This window comes from Triticum urartu, chromosome 7 (assembly GCF_003073215.2).
Source record: "Triticum urartu cultivar G1812 chromosome 7, Tu2.1, whole genome shotgun sequence".
Classification (NCBI taxonomy): Eukaryota; Viridiplantae; Streptophyta; class Magnoliopsida; order Poales; family Poaceae; genus Triticum; species Triticum urartu.
Genome location: NC_053028.1, coordinates 302,731,653 through 302,751,565, shown reverse-complemented (window position 1 = coordinate 302,751,565; position 19,913 = coordinate 302,731,653). Strand labels below are relative to the sequence as shown.

Below are 19,913 nucleotides of genomic sequence, written 5' to 3'. Positions count from 1 at the left end.
CAATATCACTAGATGTGTCATGACTTAAAGTTTCATATTATATAACTTTAGCATGGCAGATGTTGATATTTTTTCATATAAATACAGTCAAACTTTGTGAAGTTTAACTTTAGAGAATTCTAATATGCAGAGTAAAAAGGACCGGAGGGAGTACTATGTCCGTTTTGAGGACCGGCGTTCGAATGCATAACACCCTATGTAAGTTTTTTCCGTTTTGGACCTCTGTTATTCCCTCTTAATTAGTACTAAATTAGTACTACCTCTGTAAACTAATACTACCTTTGTACTAAAATATAAGACGTTTTTGAACTGCAAAAACATCATATATTTCGATAGGAAAGGGGGTGAAGACATTTTAGATCAGAGGGAGTAGACGAGACAAATTATTCCTTTCTTAGTTAGTACTACCTCAGTAAATTGTTAAGAAATAGTAAACCAACTCAACAAAGTCTATCAATATTATTCACGCTGCAAAAGCAAGGCAATTGCGCCGGCAAGAAACGATGGTTGAATAAAGCATTTGACGGAAGTATACAGGATTCTGGGCCATCTTCTCCACGTTATATATGACATACAATGAAATACGGAGCAACAAATGTGTACAGTCATTTAGCTCCGTGCCCCACTACGGGGAAACACCATGGGAATACAGAAATCCAGGTTAGGCCACCAAGGCCTATTCTCAGCACTGTGAAGATATCAGGGTTTAGTGAGGTCATAATGCTTGATGTTAGCATTGCAACGTTCAGATCTTTGTGAGGAGCTACCGGTAGGGTGCAGCCACTATAAGCAATTTCTCTCTTACGTTTTCATAACTAACAAAAGCATTTCACCATTCCAAATTCCCATATATTTAATCCTTGGGAAGTGTGAGATCATCTGCAGAAGCTGCCCTTTTCCCATTATAACGCTGACAAATAAACCAAACATCAACAATATAACATATATTACGATTATGTGAGCAAGATGTAGAACTAACTGAAATGATTTATCTAAGGTACCTGTTTCCCAAAGGTGAATGGAACATATCTGTACTTCACCATATGAAGGATCTGACGCTTCATTGTGACAGTAAACAACACCACCCAATAGAAAAGAAGGATAGGCCAAAACACTGGCACATCGAACACACTGAAGAATGTCATGCCAAAAGCAATGCAGAATGCTTTAACTATAGAATACCTGCAAAGGAGAAAACAGAGTGAAGGTCTTAGCAAGGAACACAAACGATCAGTCATTCAATGGTAATATTTCTTTTACCCACTCACAGAAAAATTAACCCCGAAAAAATGAAGAGAAGTTAACTATATCCTTCAAGGAAATCAACTGCATAGGAAAACCTTGACGAAATGGTATTTTTCATAGATTAACGTCCTTTTGGGTGCAATAAACACCATAATCATAGCAAATAACAAGATGCTAATCAACGTTCAATATCTTCCAACGTAGATGGTACTCAATTTTCCAGCTGACATGATTTTATGACAACGGCACAGATATAAAGCACAAAAACAACAAACCTACGTTAGATGCAAAGTCAACAGTAACATTTTTGGAAAATATCAATACAGCCAAAAAAACATTGAGGAATTATCATGGAAAAATAGCAGGGTACGTCACATATTACCAACCAGGGAACCAGAAGAACTGCTTAAAAGTAGAAAACCATTGGCAGCAGATTGTCAAACCCATTGACTGTGTGCTGTAATGACTGAATAGTGCGGTTGGCTCAAACCAGCAAACACTGGGTATGGTAAAGTTATCCATTGTAAAATCATCTATTACAAGAAAAGAAATGGTGGTGATTACAGCATGATACTGGATTGATTAGAGGGAATGCAATCATATGCAGGCTTTGAAGGGTGCCTGCTTGAATACTGAATAACTTGCAAAAAAAAATCAGCAGTTAAACAGAGAACAAGATTATACCATGGAATGATCCATAAGTAATGATATTTTTTGTAATGATGCTAATAGGCCACCCAATAGAGTTTAACTAAAGAAGAATACGTGTACCATACCAACTACTCCCTCCGTTCCGAATTACTTGTCGCAGGTATGGATGTATCTAGATGTATTTTAGTTCTAGATACATCCATTTCTGCGACGAGTAATTTGGAACGGAGGGAGTAGAATTTGTATGAATTTTTCAAGAAAAAACTAGAATTTGTATGACATATGCCCTTTGAGTTAACTCATATCAACAATAGTTTAACAAAAGAAACCATAAAGAGAACATAACTCATATGGCAAGCCAACCAAGAGGTGCGCCCTGAAACGAAGCGGTGCCAAGCTTCTGGCGTGTTCTGTGTGACAAGAGAGTGCCACAAAAGCTAAAAGGCAGGTTCTATAGGACAGCGATTCAACCCGCTATGTCATATGGCGTTGAATGTTGGCCCAACTAAACAACATGTCCAACAGTTAGGTGTAGCAGAGATGCACATGTTTGGGATGGATACATGTCCAACACAAGGATCGGCTCTGGAATGAGGATATACGTGGCCTCCAGAAACGCGAGTGCATAGAGGACAGTTAAGGCATGCAGACAATGTCAAGAAAGGTCAGGGTAGACCAAATTTGGCATGGGAGGAGTCCGTTAAGCGAGATTTGAAAGGACTGGAATATCACCAAAGAAGTAGCCATGGACAGGGGTGTACTGAAGCTAGCTATCCATGTGCCAGAACCATGAGTTAGTTTCAAGGTCTTCTAGGTTTCACCTCTAGCCTACCCAACTTGTTTGGGACTAAAAGGTTTGGTTGTTGTTGCTGTCGTATTAAATTATGAGAGCAGATATTAGCAATTTAGCATTGCCTTGGGTTAGACCTTTAACCAAAGGGCCTCTTAGAGCTATAAGTATTTAGCCGTGTACCATTTGTATTTTCCCCGTTCTATAAAGGGCTTTCTGCATATTGTACCATACCTATACGTGTACATATACTGGCCTATGGCCACCTGCATATACGAGTTGCATATTTCCATACATGGTATTAGAGTTCTAGGTTTTTTCTTCCGCACACGCAACTCATGCTCCGATTCAATCTCAAACTCATGCTACCACCATCCCCCTCTTAGCTGGCCATCGCTGCCTCCTCCCCTTTCCATCCAAATTTCTCTCTCTATCCAACTTGCATCTCCCACCTCAGGTCTCTGCGTTGCCAACCTCAGCATGTCTCAGGTCAAGCCATGCCGCCGCCCTCCAGGTTATCCCCCACTGCCACCCACTACCTCCCCCCGCTGGGCCGCAGGTCCCCGATCGCCCACCCCCTACCACCGTACTCCACGTCCGAGGTCGACGAGTGCTCCAGCCATCCGTGATTGTCAGTGGATCCAGCCGTCCCGCTGTTGTTGCACCTGCAGCTTCCCGCCAACAACTTGTCGGATGTTGCTTCTGCTACCCGCTGGTCCCGGCAGCTACGACCTCTTGTATGCATGCACCGTCTCTGTGCGTTGTGCGTGACTGCATTCAACTGGCCTTCAAAGTAAAAAAACAGGAATGAAGTTTTTGTAGGTACACACCTCCCTCACCGTCGTTGGTTCTTGACAGTGTTCCTTACATTGATCCCATCTCGCACACGCGCCTTTCCTCGGTGCTTGGTGCTCATCCACATGTGAGGTCGTTCCCTCTGACGCCTTCCACGGGCCGTGGTGGTCATTCTTCAGACTCCTCTTGCGACCTCCGCGCATGGTGATTGTCATTGTACACCGACTCCTCGGGACTTTCACCGACAGTGTTGGTGCATATCGCTCCATTGTCTACGCCTCACACATGCGCCTTCCCTTGGCACTTGGTGCTTGTCTGCATGCGACCTCGTCTGGCTTCTGCAAGTGATACTGGTCATGCTATTCCGCCTACTCTAGCGGCTTCCACAAGTGATGGTGGCCGCTCCTCTCTCGAAGCTTCTATGTCAACTACTTCAGCTGTGTCCTTCAATAAGCACGAGGTTGCATGTGTTCACGGCCTGTTTGTTGCCTCTCGTTCTCCATTGTCAGGTGGATCTACGTCGATCTCTTTAGTTGAGCCCTTGTCTGAGCAGGAAATTACGCAACTACGACGCGTACTATCTGTGTATCCCGTTTCTCCATTGACAGGTTTTGTTGGTTCTACTACCAACTCTTTTGGCATTGTGGGGCCACCTTCTACACAGGTAGGTACATCATCATTGATTCTTGGTACTGAAGCATCTTTTTATATGACTCATGATTCATCAACTTTGTCCTCTATTTGGCCACTAGATTCTTATTTCATGTTCTTACTGTTGATGGTACATCCCTCTTGGTCAATGGCCAAGGCAATCTAGCACTTCGCCTTTCATGTTTCTGATCTTGTTCATGTTCCTCGGCTTACCATGCAACTCATTTCTGGTGGTCAGATTGTTGACTCCGCTTGTAGGGTCATTCTTGACTTTGAATCTTGCTCTATTCAAGATCATCACACGGGCACTCTACTTGGTGCTGGCCCTCGCTGTCATCATTGCCAAGGTCTCTGGGAGCTGATTGGCTTCACATTCCCTCCGCTGCCACCGCCGCCAGTCTGTCCGCCTCGGACACCTTGTTTACGGGCTCTTCTCAACATGGGCATCATCCTCTTGGAAACTTATGCGGCTCTCGTCTCTCATCCTTAGTTTGACGTGGTGTTATTGGATCCGTCTTCGATGGTGTGTCTTAGCGAGACCGCATAAGCATACTTTCAATCTTGTTCACTCAAGTGTGGGGTCCAACTCCCTTTGCCTGGCCTTGTTTACGAGTTGTTCTCAAGATGGCATCATCGTCTTGGTCACTTATGCGGTCACTTATGCGGGTCTCGCCTCTCATCCTTAGTCTAACATGGTGTTCTTAGATCCGTCTCCGGTGGTGTCTTAGCGAGACTGTCAAGTGCGGAGTCCAACTCCCTTTGCCTGGAAAGGAGGCCATCGCTACTATGTTATCTTTATAAATGATTCCTCTTGACACACACGGATATATTTTATCTTCTCGTAGTGAGGTCTTGTCTATCTATAGTAAGTTTGCCGCCATGGTTCATTCCAAGTTTACACGTTGGATCTCGGGATCCGGCTCGCAAGCCTCGCCCACCCAACGGCGGAAGGCATCGACGGGGTAGAGCCAGCTAAAGGACGGCATCGCTTCACAGGAGACTCCATCTGCGATGTCACCGGACGCTCTGTCCTACCACAGGTAGCATCAAAGAGCATCCCCATGGGTTATTTGTCCACCACTAACAAAGGAGCTTCACTAGCGGTCGAAAAAAAGATGGGAAAGGCGCAGATCTAGGGTCGAAGAAGCGGTGGAAGAATGGGCTAGCGGTGGCCGTCACCGGATGGAAAAGATCAGACAAGTGACAGCTACTAGCTTGGGAGGGTGATGCGCGGGCAGAACGGCCAGGCCACAGCGGGAAGGGTTTGCAACAACGATGGACTTGCGGGTGAAAGGCATTGCCTTCCCCTTGCCCCTTGATTTATACAAGGGGGTGAGGGAGGAAACACGGGCGTCGTGTTCCGTCAAGCCCCGCGCCCCGACACCAACCTTCCCGCCCTGGCACGCATGCGCCCACCAAGGTGGACACACGTTGCCGAGAAGACGGCGCATTCATGGCCCCGCCTCGAAGATTGAGGCAAGCCCAAGCTACACACGCTTTCATTCCCCCGCATATTCAATCCAACAACGGGGCGGTGAGAACCTCCAGCCCTTTTGCCATGGGCTGCTGAAACGCAGATGTGGCATGCGCCATCACGCAGGACTTCGCAAAGACTGCAGAAGATGAGAGGCGAGCCTCCAATAGGACTTTGCAAGACCTGAGAGGCGAGTCTCCCATAGGCCCTAGTCAAAGACTAGCTATTTAGGACTCAGGCGTCGTCAATCATGGGTATCGATGGTTGACCCCCGCCGTCTAGGCTACCCAGATACACTACGGAGTAGGGCGGAGATGATGCACCCTCCATGGGTCACGAGCTCGACCCCTAACAAAGGGCATCCGGCACCGTGATTAGAGATTCGGCTCCATAAAGAGATGTGAGGGTGTTCCCCGAGGACACTACCTCTATACTGGCCCGACCAGACTAACAGGTGCCACTCAAGACTCTGACCTACTACTGACAATAGCCAGCTATGTTTTTAAAGCGTCCCTAAGGCGACGCCTAGGCGTCGAAGCGCTCCCCCTCCGCTTTGGAAAATCGACCGCTTTGGGCGCCTAGGCGTCCAAAGCGCCCGCCTAGGCGTCGCCTAGGCACCAAAGCGCCCCCCCTCCCTAAGGCGGTAAGGCGTCGCCTTAAAAACATAGATAGCCAGACTCCACCCGCTTTTAGTAATTGGATACCACCGAGTCTTACCCGCTCGTAACTCAACCGCCACGGCGTCCTTGCCCGACGGGGAGGTCATCGATAGGCTTTTGTTTCCTTCTCTTCATCCTTTTTTGCAGAAATTCAACAAGTCCTAGGCAGGCGACTTCCCGCCAGGTAGGTCACGCGGTAATCAGGGGCTACTAACAAGGATATGACACTCGGACATGCCAGACAAGCATAGGATCAGCTACAACATCGACCAAGGTGATGAGTCAAACCATCTTGGGAGACAAGGAAGCAGGCGGCTACCCACACACAGCATGGTCCGATTCGACCAAGGGACCAAGGGGCGCGAGCCCACAATTAGTCCGACCCGAGCAATGTAACCCTAGCTCGACCAAGTATAAGGCAAGCTAGGGGGCCTCTTGTGGGACAAAGACAACATTCTAGAGCCGACTAGCTAGGGTCTTACCTACGCCTCTTCTTTTTCCTCGGCCGCCGCCACCACCGAAAGCTTATAACCCAAGAAACACATCTCTTAAAGCACTCAAGCAATACAACCACCATAGGCTAAAGTGTTGCCTCTCCAGGGAGGGCCCGAACCTAGGTAAATTGCTTGCTTCTTGTGCTACCATCTCGATTTGTCGCTAGCATCCTCTCCGAACAAATTTGTTGTCTCTCGACAGTATTGTCGGTCTCAAAACAACGACAACACGGCTCTGTCAATTTTGGCCCGAGAAGAAGTACGGACAATCTGGCATGTGTACTCCTTAATTTCTACTCCCTCCGTCCCATAATATAAGAGCGTTTTTGATACTACAGTCAAAAACGCTCTTATATTATGGGACGGAGGGAATATTGATTAGTGTTTTGTCTTTTTTAGACCACTAAGCTGGTTCGTTGGATGGCCTAAGAAGATAGAGAACAGTGGACATTAGTTGCTACTGCAGTTGCTTTGAGCCACGTCCGAGGAGCCGACTACAACTCCACATGGACCTGGACCTAGCCTCGGCCCATAACTAACCAGTCTAATCCAACATATCCCATTATTTATAACCTTTAGTACTATTAACAAACAAAAATTACATATGAAAGTAATAGGTGTTTATCCCATCAATTAAACTTGTTCCGTGTTTAATGATAAAATCAGCCTTCATGGTGGATTAACACAAACACCTAAATTTCGGCTCTCTAGCATATTGGGTGATGTGTCGAGGATGCATACCCGAATTTTTCGGCAAGAAATGAGTAGCAAAATGAGAACAATCAATAGGTCAACTGGCTTGCATCTAGCAGAAGTTAACTGCCACACCGTTTTTTATTCTTACTTTGATTTTTGTTTGTTGTATTCTATCCTTATTCCTTTGAAAATCCTCCTCAAAATAAATGTCAGCAGTGAGTCGATTGCCTATTTCTGGATTGTCTGCTTATACCCACACTAAAAAGAAGATTATTTATTGTGTTACACAGATTTAATATTTCTAATATGTTTAAATAAAATCATCTAAAAGTAGGATAAAAACAAACATGGTATCGTTATAGTATATTTTGGGTCAATCTATGTCGAGTCGGACCTTTAGCATGGTCCAATTTCTTAAATAGTGTATTAAACTACCTTATGAGTAAGCGACATATTAGCTCATTTGAGTGACCCTCCAAACTCCTCAGGTCAAACCTTTAGCATGGTCCAATTTCTTAAAGCGTGTATTCAACTACCTTATGAGCACCCCGCAAAAAAAACTACCTTATGAGCAAGCGACATATTAGGTCATTCGACCGACCCTCCAAACTCTATTCCTACTCTCATCTTATGTCTAATGCAATACCAGTTAGATCTAAATGTGAATGTGAAGGATCGTCACACAATAAAAAGTGTACTTGATTATTTCGTAGCTTCTCTTTGTCATTTAAGATGTTTTCACGAGCACAAATCCATGCTTGACTTTTGATATGTACATTTTTATGTTCGAAAAAATTATGTGGCGACCATTAGGCCAAACAATCTGTTCACCATCCGATCTAGAATCTAAGGGCGATGCGTCGCTCCCCTCTTTAATTGCCTCTTACTTTTCTCCCGCAATCACACTCCACGACTCTATCATCAGCCATGCACCCATATTTTCTCTTTCCAGGTTCTGAAGCCGCATGTGCGCCCAGCATTGCCCCTCTCCGGCATTCTCATCACACTATTCCACTCCGAGATTTTCTACCAAGATGTCCTGTCCAGCACCAACAGAGGCTCCTAGTCTTGCCTGGGGGCGAGTTGGATAGGGACATGACCCCATGGGGCGTGGCATAAATGCCATGGCAAGTGGATTTGCTGCCATGGCAGGTTGAGGGGGCCAGGCTAGGTACCGGAGGTCACGTGTTCGCCATGGTGGGTTCCTCTAGTCTTGGATGACGTGAGCTTCCACTCCATCGAGTTGGCAACATGGTCCTACCCATGTCATACTCCTGATGTGGCGCATCTCAAGTCGTTTGTGCCAAGCTGGAGATCCGAATGTAGTCTCACTTATGACAACTCGCCCGCTCCAGCATGCATCCCTCCCCACTGCGTCACATGTGCAGCTTCAATGTTATGCCATGCCTCGCCCACCACATGCTCGACATAATGCCATACACCCAATACTCTCTACAATGCCTTCACCAGCTCTTTTCCTCACGCGCCTACGACTGCCTTGTCGCCAAACTCCGCTTCAAGCGCAGCCTGATTGATGAGGTGCCCAGAATGACTAATCTCTAGCAGCCAATCCTGTAGGTTTTGTAGACTGTCTACACAGGAGTGATTTGTCTACAACCTTGGTTAGGAGGGGAAGGTGGTGCAAAGGAACACAACATGGAGGGGAAGCTGCTTTGGCAAAGCAACACATGTGAGTCGGTGCCTCCATGAAATTGATGGAGTTACCAACAATCTAGGTGACAGTTATTACTGTTAAACAATGTAATTACCCAGTATTAGTATTGTAATAGTTACTGAGGTATTTTGGTTACAGATACTTGTAATCAAAGCACTACCATATCTGCCCAACTTTCATATTGAAGTTACCACTATGGCACTTTTAGTTACCCAGTTGTCCGGGTTACAGTTACCATCAAAGTACCATGTAGTTACTCGGTAGTTCAAGCTTAATTTGTCACTCAGACTTCATAACGCTAATATAGTTGCCCAGTTTCTCACTGATGCTCAAGTTACAATATCATGGCCGATATATTTACCCAGTTATCCATAGTAAAATTACCATCATAACACTACTACTGTAAGTCGCAATTATCAACATGACAATTATGCAGCTACCCAGTTGATCATGCTGGTCATGCTACAGTTACAAAGCAATTATGTAGCTACCCAGCTCTTATGCTACAGTTACTAACATAGCAATTACGTAGTTACACGGCTCCTTAAGCTAAGTTACATCATGAAACAATTGTAGTTAACTAGTATAACAGGTCATAGTCACCACCACCATTGTACTGATGTATTTACATGGTGGTTCAGTGAGATATAGGACAACTTGTGAGTACTTCGGTAACTTTAGTGACCTGATAACCACTCAGTATAGTTACCCAACATCCAAATTATACTTACCAACATGGCAATTATGTAGGTCCCAAGTTTCTCATGCTACAACAGTTATCACCATGAGAGTTAACCAGCATACTATGTCACAGTCACCACCATACTAGTGATGAAGTAATGGTGGTTCTGGTGAGATCTATTTTCGAGGCAATCGCTACCTAGCTCACACATTACTGTTTGGACTGTGAGCAATCCAGTAGCTCAAATAATGTTGGCTACCAGCGAGATTTAGTTTTAAAGTTGATAAGTATATCTTGAACTATCTGGCATTGTTCCAAATATCGGCCAGTTAATCGGCATCTCGGTCAGTTAATCGCTAATCTGTGCGTCACCGAATAGCCAATTAACTGATTCATTGGCCGATTAATTGGAAAATTCTCCTATTTATCCATACTCAGCACCCGACTAATATGGTACCAATTTACCGATATCCTAAACATTGCTATCTGGTAACTGACACATTTACTTGGCTTGGTAATCTCTAAGCTCCCAAAAATTTGATTAGACATCCAACCGAGATAATTTTTCAAGACAATAACAATGACTTATATAGTAACAATGATAACTTCTGAGCTCTCAAAAGTCGCTGAAACATTCCAAGAGTTCTAGTTTTCATGTTGAATAACTACTTGCGAGTAGCTTGTAAGTAACATGTTGCAGCTTCCTAATTTTTAACCCGAAAAAGAGATGTCAGGGCATACCCATATGAGATCTAGTTTCAAAGATCTCGTCATGACGAACTTAATGATGAAAACGGATCGTAAATTGGATAATACTATTTGGGAGTTAAATCATTCTGATTTTTCAAAATAAAATAATATTTGCTGACATCATCTTTTTTTGTTTATACTTGCATGCATGCACCAAAGCTTCAGTTTTGCTAGCTGTAAGAGAAGGAGTGTGCGCCAAGATGGGGATAGGGAAGTGTTCGGCAATTCAGAAAAAAAGATGGAAATAGGAAAATGTTCAGTAGATCGTACCAAGGGCTCATTCTTTTCAGCTCCAGATTCTCCAGAATTTTATTCTGAGAAACTGCCCACAGAAACAGTTGCGTACAGATTCAGTTGTCCAGTTCTTTTCAGCTATTGCAGTCCGAGATTGTTGTATGAGTTGTGTGCTGAAATGTTTATAATGCCCACTGTGTGCTAAGCATCAAAATTCACATAGCACCACATCACATAGCATGTCCTCTATCTACTAAACATAATAGTCCAAATAAGAAATAACCACACTCAAATAGCATGCCCACTGCCAACTTAGCATCAAAATTGGTCATAACATTCACATAACAAACATTCTGTTCCTGCGTACCCGTACCACTCAAAATATAATCAAAACTGGAGCCTGGACGCCCAATCCTACGGAACTGAAGATTGAATATGATAAGCAAAATGGTGACAGCGACCAGAAGCTTCACAGCAACAAGCTCATGGCCACAGCGCTCCTGCAGCCGACCACGGGTGCTAGCTCGTGCCCACCACCAGCATGCTCTACGGCATTGTCGCGATGCAGCACATGACAGAAGCGTCAGGAGGGGGAGGTCCCTCAGCCGGTGCTCCCTGGTGCCCTCACCACACGTGCCCACGCCCACAGAGCTGAGGTGGGCGCCCTCGCCCTGGTCCAACATGATGTTGTTCAGCGCCACGTGCCAGCCTGCCAGCGCGCCGGTGATAGGGTGCAGTACCTGCCAAGCGCGCCCGCCTCCGACTCCCATGCGTCCACCGGAAGAAGAGGAGGTGGATCAGCGTCAGGGACGAGCAGTTGCACCGATCGATGCGACGAGGTAAGGTGGGAGCAGGACGAGCAGCAGTGGCCATGTTGGGGATTCGGTGGGGCGAGGTGGCAGCGCTAGGTAGAAAACGATGAAAAGGGGGGCAAAGCCAAAAAAACATTTGTTCAAGTTACATAAGTTCGGGAATCAACTGGAAATTGGGAGTGGCGCCAATTCTCCATCCAACAATTTTTGTGAGGGAAACGGAGGCCATGAGCTGGCAGCTAGGAGGCTTTTTCTAGTTCTTTTCAGCTCAAGATTCCGCAACCCAGAAGTTGTCTCAGAAGATGAAAAGAACTTGCCCTAAATACATAACATTCGGAAAATAGCAAAAGTTATTTTGTGTTTTACACTGGATTTTATTTCCCCACTACTTTGAACAGCTATGCTAAACAAAATTGGATCCCATGCCAAATTGCAGCTCCCAAGCAAGCCAACAGAATTCACAGAACCAAAGACCAGTGCGACTGTGTTCACGCATTAAAATCACAAACAAGCTCCCACCTTCACAATAGATAACCTACATGGAACATAACCATAAAATGAGCAAATAAATAACAAGCAGTCACGCATGGCTGCACAAGAGTTTTGCAGGAACCAGCTAAGTCCCACTCCCGCATCAATCTCCGAAAATTCCGCAATTCAACCAAGACAGAAATTGGCTGCTCACCTATCGACCCAAGAAGTTCTACCCTCAAAAAAGAAAAACTCTACCATCAAATAACCCCATCACCTCTCACATATTATCAAGATCTCAAGCTCCCGAGTAATACAAAACTTACGGGATAAATCCTACGAGATTAGTTTAGGGGAGAAAAGGGAGGGAGGGGGGGGGGGGGGTTAGTTAGGATTACGGGGAGGTTAGTTGAAATTCACAGGGAGGATTATTCTGTACATCTCATCCCTAGCAATTTGTCCATAGGTTAGTTGCCAGCACTGATAGAAAAAGACAGCACATTCAAAGTAACATCAAATCTCAACGGAGCTGATCCTCGCGGACGATCATAGCACAGACAGAGAAGACCCTAACACATCAAGCAAGCAAGAAAAACGCATCTACCCAGTTACTCTATTAAACATACAGTTTTGCTAAAGCACATCTAGATGTGCTCTAAGTATTGCACATCTAAGTCCTATGTCATTGATTTTATGCTAAGATCCATGCAAGCATTTTCTTTTATCTTTTTTCTGTCTTTCTAGTTTGACTGAGTCACTTAGATGTGCAATAACTATGACACATCACAGGATCCGGTTTACGCAGGCAAGAGCAAAGGATCGCACCAGAACTTGAACTCGGGCAGGCGGCGGACGAACGGACGGAACTCGTCCGAGGAGCGCGTGGGGAGCGCGGGCCCCTCGCCGAGGACCTCGGCGAGCTCGGGGTCGACCTGAGGCGACAGGAAGGCGATGAGGAGGTTGAGGAGGTAGATGCCGAGGGCATACGTCACGATGTAGTAGCCGCCGACGAACCACGCGCGCAGCGCGTACACCAATACTCCCCCAGCGAGGCCCAGCCAACGGCGGCCCACGTGCGGAGTTGACCGGTCCAGCAGGTGCTGAAACCGCCGGGATGCCGTGGCGACCGCTGCCGACAGGGCAGCGGCGGGCCCCCCGCTATCGCTGCTGTAGGTGGAGGCAGCCGGAGCAGGGGCGGAGGCGGAGGCAGTGGAGGAAGAGGAAGGGTCCATCATGGCGTTGAGCGGACTGGGGTTGGGGATCTCGTGCAGCAAGGCCTCCGCCCTTATGGCATCCCATCCCATCCCATCCCATTCACGTCTTGCCTCCTCGGAGCTTAGAGCTTCTCGGCCGTTCGATTGGAATCTTCTCGCGAACACAGACCGTGGGATGTCAGTCGTTGGATATTTACCAGATCAACTTCAGCCGTCCGATAAATTTCAATTGCATCAAAATGTGATATCCTTGCCCCCACCGAGGCATTTTTGTCATTTCATATATGGATATAAAATGGCAGCAGCACTGTGTTGAGTAAAAAACTAGTTGTGTCCTTCTGCACTTACGGTTACGTGGTTGGGTCAACCTCGCGGCCTAGCTCCCATCCCTAACACTAGCTCATCCTCTACGCCGCCATCGTCCGTCCTCCTCTTCCTGCATCCCATCCCGTCGTCAGGCGCGTGCTGCCACCAATTTTCATCCTCCCCTCATGATGACCCACAAGTATAGGCATCTATCGTAGTTCATTCGATAAGTAAGAGTATCGAAACCAACAAGGAGCAGAAGAAAATGACAAGTGGTTTCAATAAGGTATTCTCTGTAAGCACTGAAATTATCGGTAACAGATAGTTTTGTGATAAGATAAATCATAACGGATAACAAGTAAATAAAGTAACTAAGGTGCAGCAAGATGGTTCAATCCTTTTTTAGCAAAAGGACAAGCCTGAACAAACTCTTATATGAAACAAAGCGCTCCCGAGGATTCGCGTTTGTTACTTTGATAATTTGATATGTGGGTGGACCGGTGCTTGGGTGTTGCCCTTCCTTGGACAAGCCTCTCACTTATGATTAATCCCTTTCGCAAGCATCTGCAACTACGAAAGAAGAATTAAGATAAACATAACCATATCATGAAACATATGAATCCAAATCAGCCCCTTACGAAGCAACGCATAAATTAGGGTTTAACTTCTGTCACTCTAGCAACTCATCATGTACTTATTACTTCCCAATGTCTTTCCCTAGGCCCAAATAATGGTGAAGTGTCATGTAGTCGACGTTCACATAACACCACTAGAGGAGAGACAACATACATCTCATCGAAATATCAAACGAATACCAAATTCACATGATTACTTATAACAAGACTTCTCCCATGTCTTCAGGAACAAACGTAACTACTCATAAAACATATTTATGATCAAGATTAGAGGAGTATTAATTATCATTAAGGATCTGAAAATATAATCTTTCACCGGATAAACCAATTAGCATCAACTACAAGGAGTAATCAACACTACTAGCAACCCACAGGTACCAATCTGAGGTTTTGGGACCAAGATCGAATACAAGAGACGAACTAGGCTTTGAGAGGAGATGGTGCTGATGAAGATGTTGATGGAGATTGACCCCCTCTCGATGAGAGGATCGATGGTGATGACTATGGCGACGATTTCCCCCTCCCGGGGGATGTTTCCCCAACAAAACAGCTCCGTCGGAGCCCTAGATTGGTTCTGCCCAGGTTTTGCCTCTAGACGGCGGCGCTTCGCCCCGAAAGCTTCCTTCTGATTTTTTCCAAGTCAAAACGCACAATATAGCCAACGATGGGCACCGGAGGCCTGCCAGGGGGCCCACAAGGTCAGGGGGCATGTTCTAGGGGGATAGGGCGCGCCCTCCACTCTTGTGGCTGGCTGGTGGCCCCCCTCTGGTACTTTCTTCACCTAATATCTTTTATATATTCCAAAAACATGCTCCGTGAAGTTTCGGGACTTTTGGGGTTGTGCAGAATAGGTCTCTAATATTTGCTCCTTTCCAGTCCAGAATTCCAGGTGCCGGCATTCTCCCTCTTCATGTAAAACTTATAAAATAAGAGAGAATGGGCATAAGTATTGTGATATAATGTATAATAACAGCCCATAATGCAATAAATATCAATATAAAAGCATGATGCAAAATGGACATATCAACTCCCCCAAGCTTATACCTCGCTTGTCCTCAAGCGAAAGCCAATATCGATAAATATGTCCACATGTTTAGAGATATAAGTGTCAATAAAATAAAAATACGGACATGAGGGCATCATGATCATCTTTAGAACAGCAACATATATTGTCATATAGTTTCTCATGCTAAAGTAACAATTCATTCACAAAGCAAAGTATGAATCAGAAACTTCATTGAAAACTAACAAACTATGACCTCAGTCATTGGAGCAATTGCAATTTATCATAACATCGGAAAGAGTCAATATAAGAGCTTTTCAGCAAGTCCACATACTCAACTATCATATAATCTTTCACAATTGCTAACACTCACGCGATACTTATGGGTTCAAAGCTTCAATCGGACACAGAGAAAGATAGGGGCTTATAGTTTCACCTCCCAATCTTTTACCTCAAGGGTAATGTCAATAATAATACTTTATGAAAACCTACATCCGAGTGGATATATATGTATCCAGATCTCTCCAACACATAGTGCTTGCCAAAGGAAAAAGTATAAAAAGGGAAAGGTGATGATCACTATGACTCTTGTATAAGGGTAGGAGATAAAAGTAGAAAATAGCCCTTCGCAGAGGGAACTAGAGGTTGTCATGCGCTTTTATGGTTGAATGCACAAAATCTTAATGCAAAAGAACATCAATTTATATTGCCGCTTGTGATAAAGACCTTTATTATGCAGTCTGTCACTTTTATTTCTTCCATATCACAAGTTCGTATAAAGCTTATTTTCTTCACACTAATAGATCATGGATATTTAGAGAGCAATTTTTATTGCTTGCACCGATGACAACTTACTTGAAGGATCTTACTCAATGCATAGGTAGGTATGGTGGACTCTCATGGCAAAACTGGGTTTAGGGATGTTTGGAAGCACAAGTAGTATCTCTACTTGGTGCAAAAGAATTTGTCTAGAATGAGAGGGAAAGGCAAGCTCAACATGTTGGATGATCCATGACAATATAACTTCTATTCGGATATAAGAAAACACCAAGAGATAAGAGAAGGATGTTCCACCGAGCTCTCTCAGAGCTCAGGCACTCTCGGCCGTCGGATCGCGATGCTTGATGGGTTTTGGGTCATCCGATCGAGCAGATGGAAGATATGGGCCGTCGGATCCTGGTTTGGCACTATAGAAATGAATAGTTACTGCCTCTAACCGCCTCCATGCGCTTCCGTTCCTCCCGTCGCGTGTACCAGCGGTGAAATATCCCATGCCACCGCATGTTATATCTTGCCCCCGCCGAGGGTATTTCGGTCTTTTCGCTCCCGGGGGTCGTGTGTGGCGCGCGGTGATTAGCTCGTCCGGCTATGGGGTGGGGGAGGGCAGCGACCCACCCTTTCGTGCTCTCATTTGTCCCTCTCGTCTCCTTCTTTCTGGATCTCATTCTCTCTCGTCGCCGGCGCTCCTCCTTCTCGATTCGACGCCGTCCTTCAGGTGGTTTCCCTCTACCTCTCGCTCGTCTATTTTGTTCCGGATGTTTCTTATCGTCTCCCTTGCTTGTTTGCTTGATTTTAAGTGTTTGGACGGTGCCGTTGCGTTGGGCCTGCCTTGCGAGTTGACCGGGAAGGGAGCACACCGGCTGAGCTTCTGAGATGGCTGAGGTAATTGATTTCTCCCTTGTTTGTTCTCCCCTCTGTGCTGTGTATGTGCTCATCAAGACTTTTGTTGTTCTTCAGGGATCTGTCTAGGGTTTGCTTGTTGATTCATTCGGATTCGTGCTGATCCATTCTGATTCGTGTTGTTCGAGGTGTTTTGGCTGGTTCGGTTGCAGGTAATTCTCCCCTCTCGCCTGGCCTCCTCGGTTTTACTTCTGTAGGTCGTATGTGTGTCTGTGGTCCATAAATACCGCAGATTCTATCCTCTGTTTTGCGAATATGTGTATTACAGGGGATGTGTTATTTATTATTTATGTTGTTTGCGAATATGTGTATTACAGGGGATGTGTTATTTATTATTTATGTTGTTTATTTATTATTTATGTTCTGGATTGCTGTCAGTCCATATCTGCTGTGGATATAGCCTATGCCTAAGGTCCATGTATATTGTTGTTTGGGTTCATGTGTGTTGCAGAGGTGGGTTGTTATATATATTGCAAGGATCTATTGCCTACATTCTTTTGGGATCTAACGTTTATGCCTGGTTGGTGTTTTCTTTTTTGTGTGGGGTCTTCTTATTTTGGGTTCCTGTTTTGCTGGCAGGATGTTTGCAGTCGGTTGTTCTTTTGTGCACATGTTAGATGTCGTTGCTTCGCGATGTCGTTTGTCATTCCATTCGTACTTGCGGGAGGTCATGGACAATGGGGTTGTGCTTGGAGGGGTGGAGCTAGATGTTGATGTTCCTAGAGGTGATGCCTTGACCATGACGAAGTTTTTTTGGTCCCGGGACGGTATAGGTTGCCCATCTCTTCATGATGATGCCGCTCTCCAAGCTATTTGTTTCCTACAGGGTCTGTATGGGTTTGTTGTTGTAGACTACAATTACAAGAGCATGATGACTTATCGAGAACTTGCTTGTTCAGCAGTTGTTTTGGCGGCCTCACTGGTTCGGTCTTCGGTGCCTGCTGTTGCCGGTGATGCGTCTGCTGCCGTGGGTGACGTCAATGCTGCTTTGCGGCGGCAGATGTTACATGCTTGGTTGGTTTCTACGGCATGTGCCTTCTAGGTGTGCCTTGTATCTAGGGTCTTTTTTCCCTGTTGGTTAGTTGATAGATTTATCTTCGTGATGTAGGTTGGTCTATGCTTAGATCATTGTGTATGAGATGGGTGACTGGTTGTAATAAGATATGGATATTAACTATTTGTTTATTCACTGTGAGCCTTATCTTTCTCGTGGCCTTGTTGCTGGTGCAGGGTATGATAGATCGTGTCTGGTCCTTTTACTTTGTTACGCTATATTTGGATACCCGGTGTTCTGCTTTTTAAGGTTACATTGTTCTTGCTTATTTGTTTTCAGTGTCTTGGGTATGCTGTACTTCTGTTACTGACATGCCACGTCGTCCGGTTGTGGTCCATGGTGAGGATGCTGTTGGGTTTGGTGCTGGTTTGGTAAATGCTCGTGGTCGTGGGCGTGGTCGTGGGCGGGCTGCTGGTGGACGTGGTCGGGCCGCTGGCCGAGGGTTTGATGAAGGGGGTGCTGGTCGTGTGTGGGCTGCTGGTGGGCGTGGTCGGGCCGCTGGCCGGGGGTCTGATGCAGGGGGCGCCGGTCGTGGGCGGGCTACGGGTGGGCGTGGTCGGGCCGCTGGCCGGGGGTCTGATGCAGGGGGCGCCGGTCGTGGGCGGGGCATCGGTGGTCGTCGACGGGCCAGCGGCCGGGGGGGGTTCTGATGCAGGCGGTGCCTCTGCCTCTTATCCTGTTGCTGGATCTCATATTGTTGCTGCGCGGCAGGGTGCTCCACGGAGGGTGCCTATTGCTGTAGCGGACCAAGGCAGCGTGCCTGGCCCGAGCAATATGGGTGTCTGTAGGCCCATGCTTAGTCGTAGTGCTGGGCATGCGTCGGTGTCGGGGATTGCGAGACGTTAGTGCCACGGCAGGATGTTGATATGCCATCCCAAAGTCGTACACGTGCGTACCTATCCACTTTTCTTCCTTTGTTCTTTCGCTTGGTGGGCTGTTTTGCTGAATGTGTTGATTGTTGTGTTATTCTCTTGTTGTTAGGCTATGGTTGGTTTCCTTTTCTGAGTTCGTCCATTACTACGGTAAATCGCAAGAAACGGAAAATGGCTGTTGAATTTCGTCGCACCCGATATGAAGGTGCATAGAGATTCCTGCTCTGTTGTTGGGTTTTATTTTCTTTCCTTTAGTTGTTTTGATTAAGTTATACATGTATTCTCAGAGCATGTTGTCGATGGTTTCTTGCCGAGGGATTGGCATGGTTATTCGTTTTACGTGGGTTCGGAGGTGATTGGGGTAGATCGCAACAAATGGAAAAAGAGGAGAGTGACAATTAAGTTGCGTCGCCCTGGATATGAAGGTGCATTAAATTCTTTCTGGTTCTTTGTTAGTTGACGTTGTTTTCCTTAGGGTTTCTTATTTGGTTTTGCATGTCTTGTTAGGTGTTGTTGTCCAGAGCCCTTTGCCAAAGGATTGGCAAGGTTATTCGGTCAAGTTTGCCGAGTCCTTAAAAGGTATCTATGAACATGATCTTTGGTGTTTTGGTTGTGTGATGGTTGTCTCATTTTTTCTTTCTGCCTGATAGCTGTGTGTTCTTTTGTTTGTTAGCTTCCTATGCAGATAGGTCATACTATGGTCCTCCTGATTTTTTGTGCCAATACTGTGGTGCTTCCTTTTGGTATGCTGAGTGTTCTAGGGCCAAGTCATCGTGGACACTGCGTAAAATGGTTTACTATTGCTGTTGTAAAGACGCAAAGGTATATGTTCCCCCCTTTAAGGATCCCCCGGCCTATCTCCGGGAGCTTCTTCGGTTCGATGGTACTTCTCGTGCTAAAAAATTCCTCCGGTCTATACGTGAGTACAATTGTATGTTCGCCTTCACTTTGATGGGTGCTACTATCGAGCGTTCATTTGGTGGTAGCCGTGGGCCTAAGATTTTTAAGATTAGTGGTCAGGTGTCCCATCGTATTGGTTCATTGGTGCCTAAAGGTGATGATACCCCGAA

General features: G+C 45.7%; 1 protein-coding gene across 1 annotated transcript; it reads right to left on the bottom strand.

The window, feature by feature from the left end:
- Positions 1-485: 485 nt before the first annotated feature.
- LOC125520044 (protein RER1A-like) lies at positions 486-13,398 on the bottom strand. Its single transcript, XM_048684837.1, has 3 exons — positions 12,905-13,398; positions 1,002-1,182; positions 486-910 (listed from the first exon to the last, which is right to left on the bottom strand). Exons 1-3 carry the CDS (start codon positions 13,381-13,383, stop codon positions 854-856), a joined length of 717 nt encoding a protein of 238 aa, XP_048540794.1. The 5' UTR covers positions 13,384-13,398; the 3' UTR covers positions 486-853.
- Positions 13,399-19,913: the final 6,515 nt, after the last annotated feature.

Coding starts and splice junctions, on each gene's coding strand:
- LOC125520044 (XM_048684837.1), bottom strand. CDS start 13,383: ATGGGATGGGATGCCATAAGGGCGGAGGCCTTGCTGCACGAGATCCCC. Junction 1,183..12,904: donor CTGCCCGAGTTCAAGTTCTG/GTGCGATCCTTT, acceptor TCTCCTTTGCAG/GTATTCTATAGTTAAAGCAT. Junction 911..1,001: donor CATTCACCTTTGGGAAACAG/GTACCTTAGATA, acceptor TTTATTTGTCAG/CGTTATAATGGGAAAAGGGC.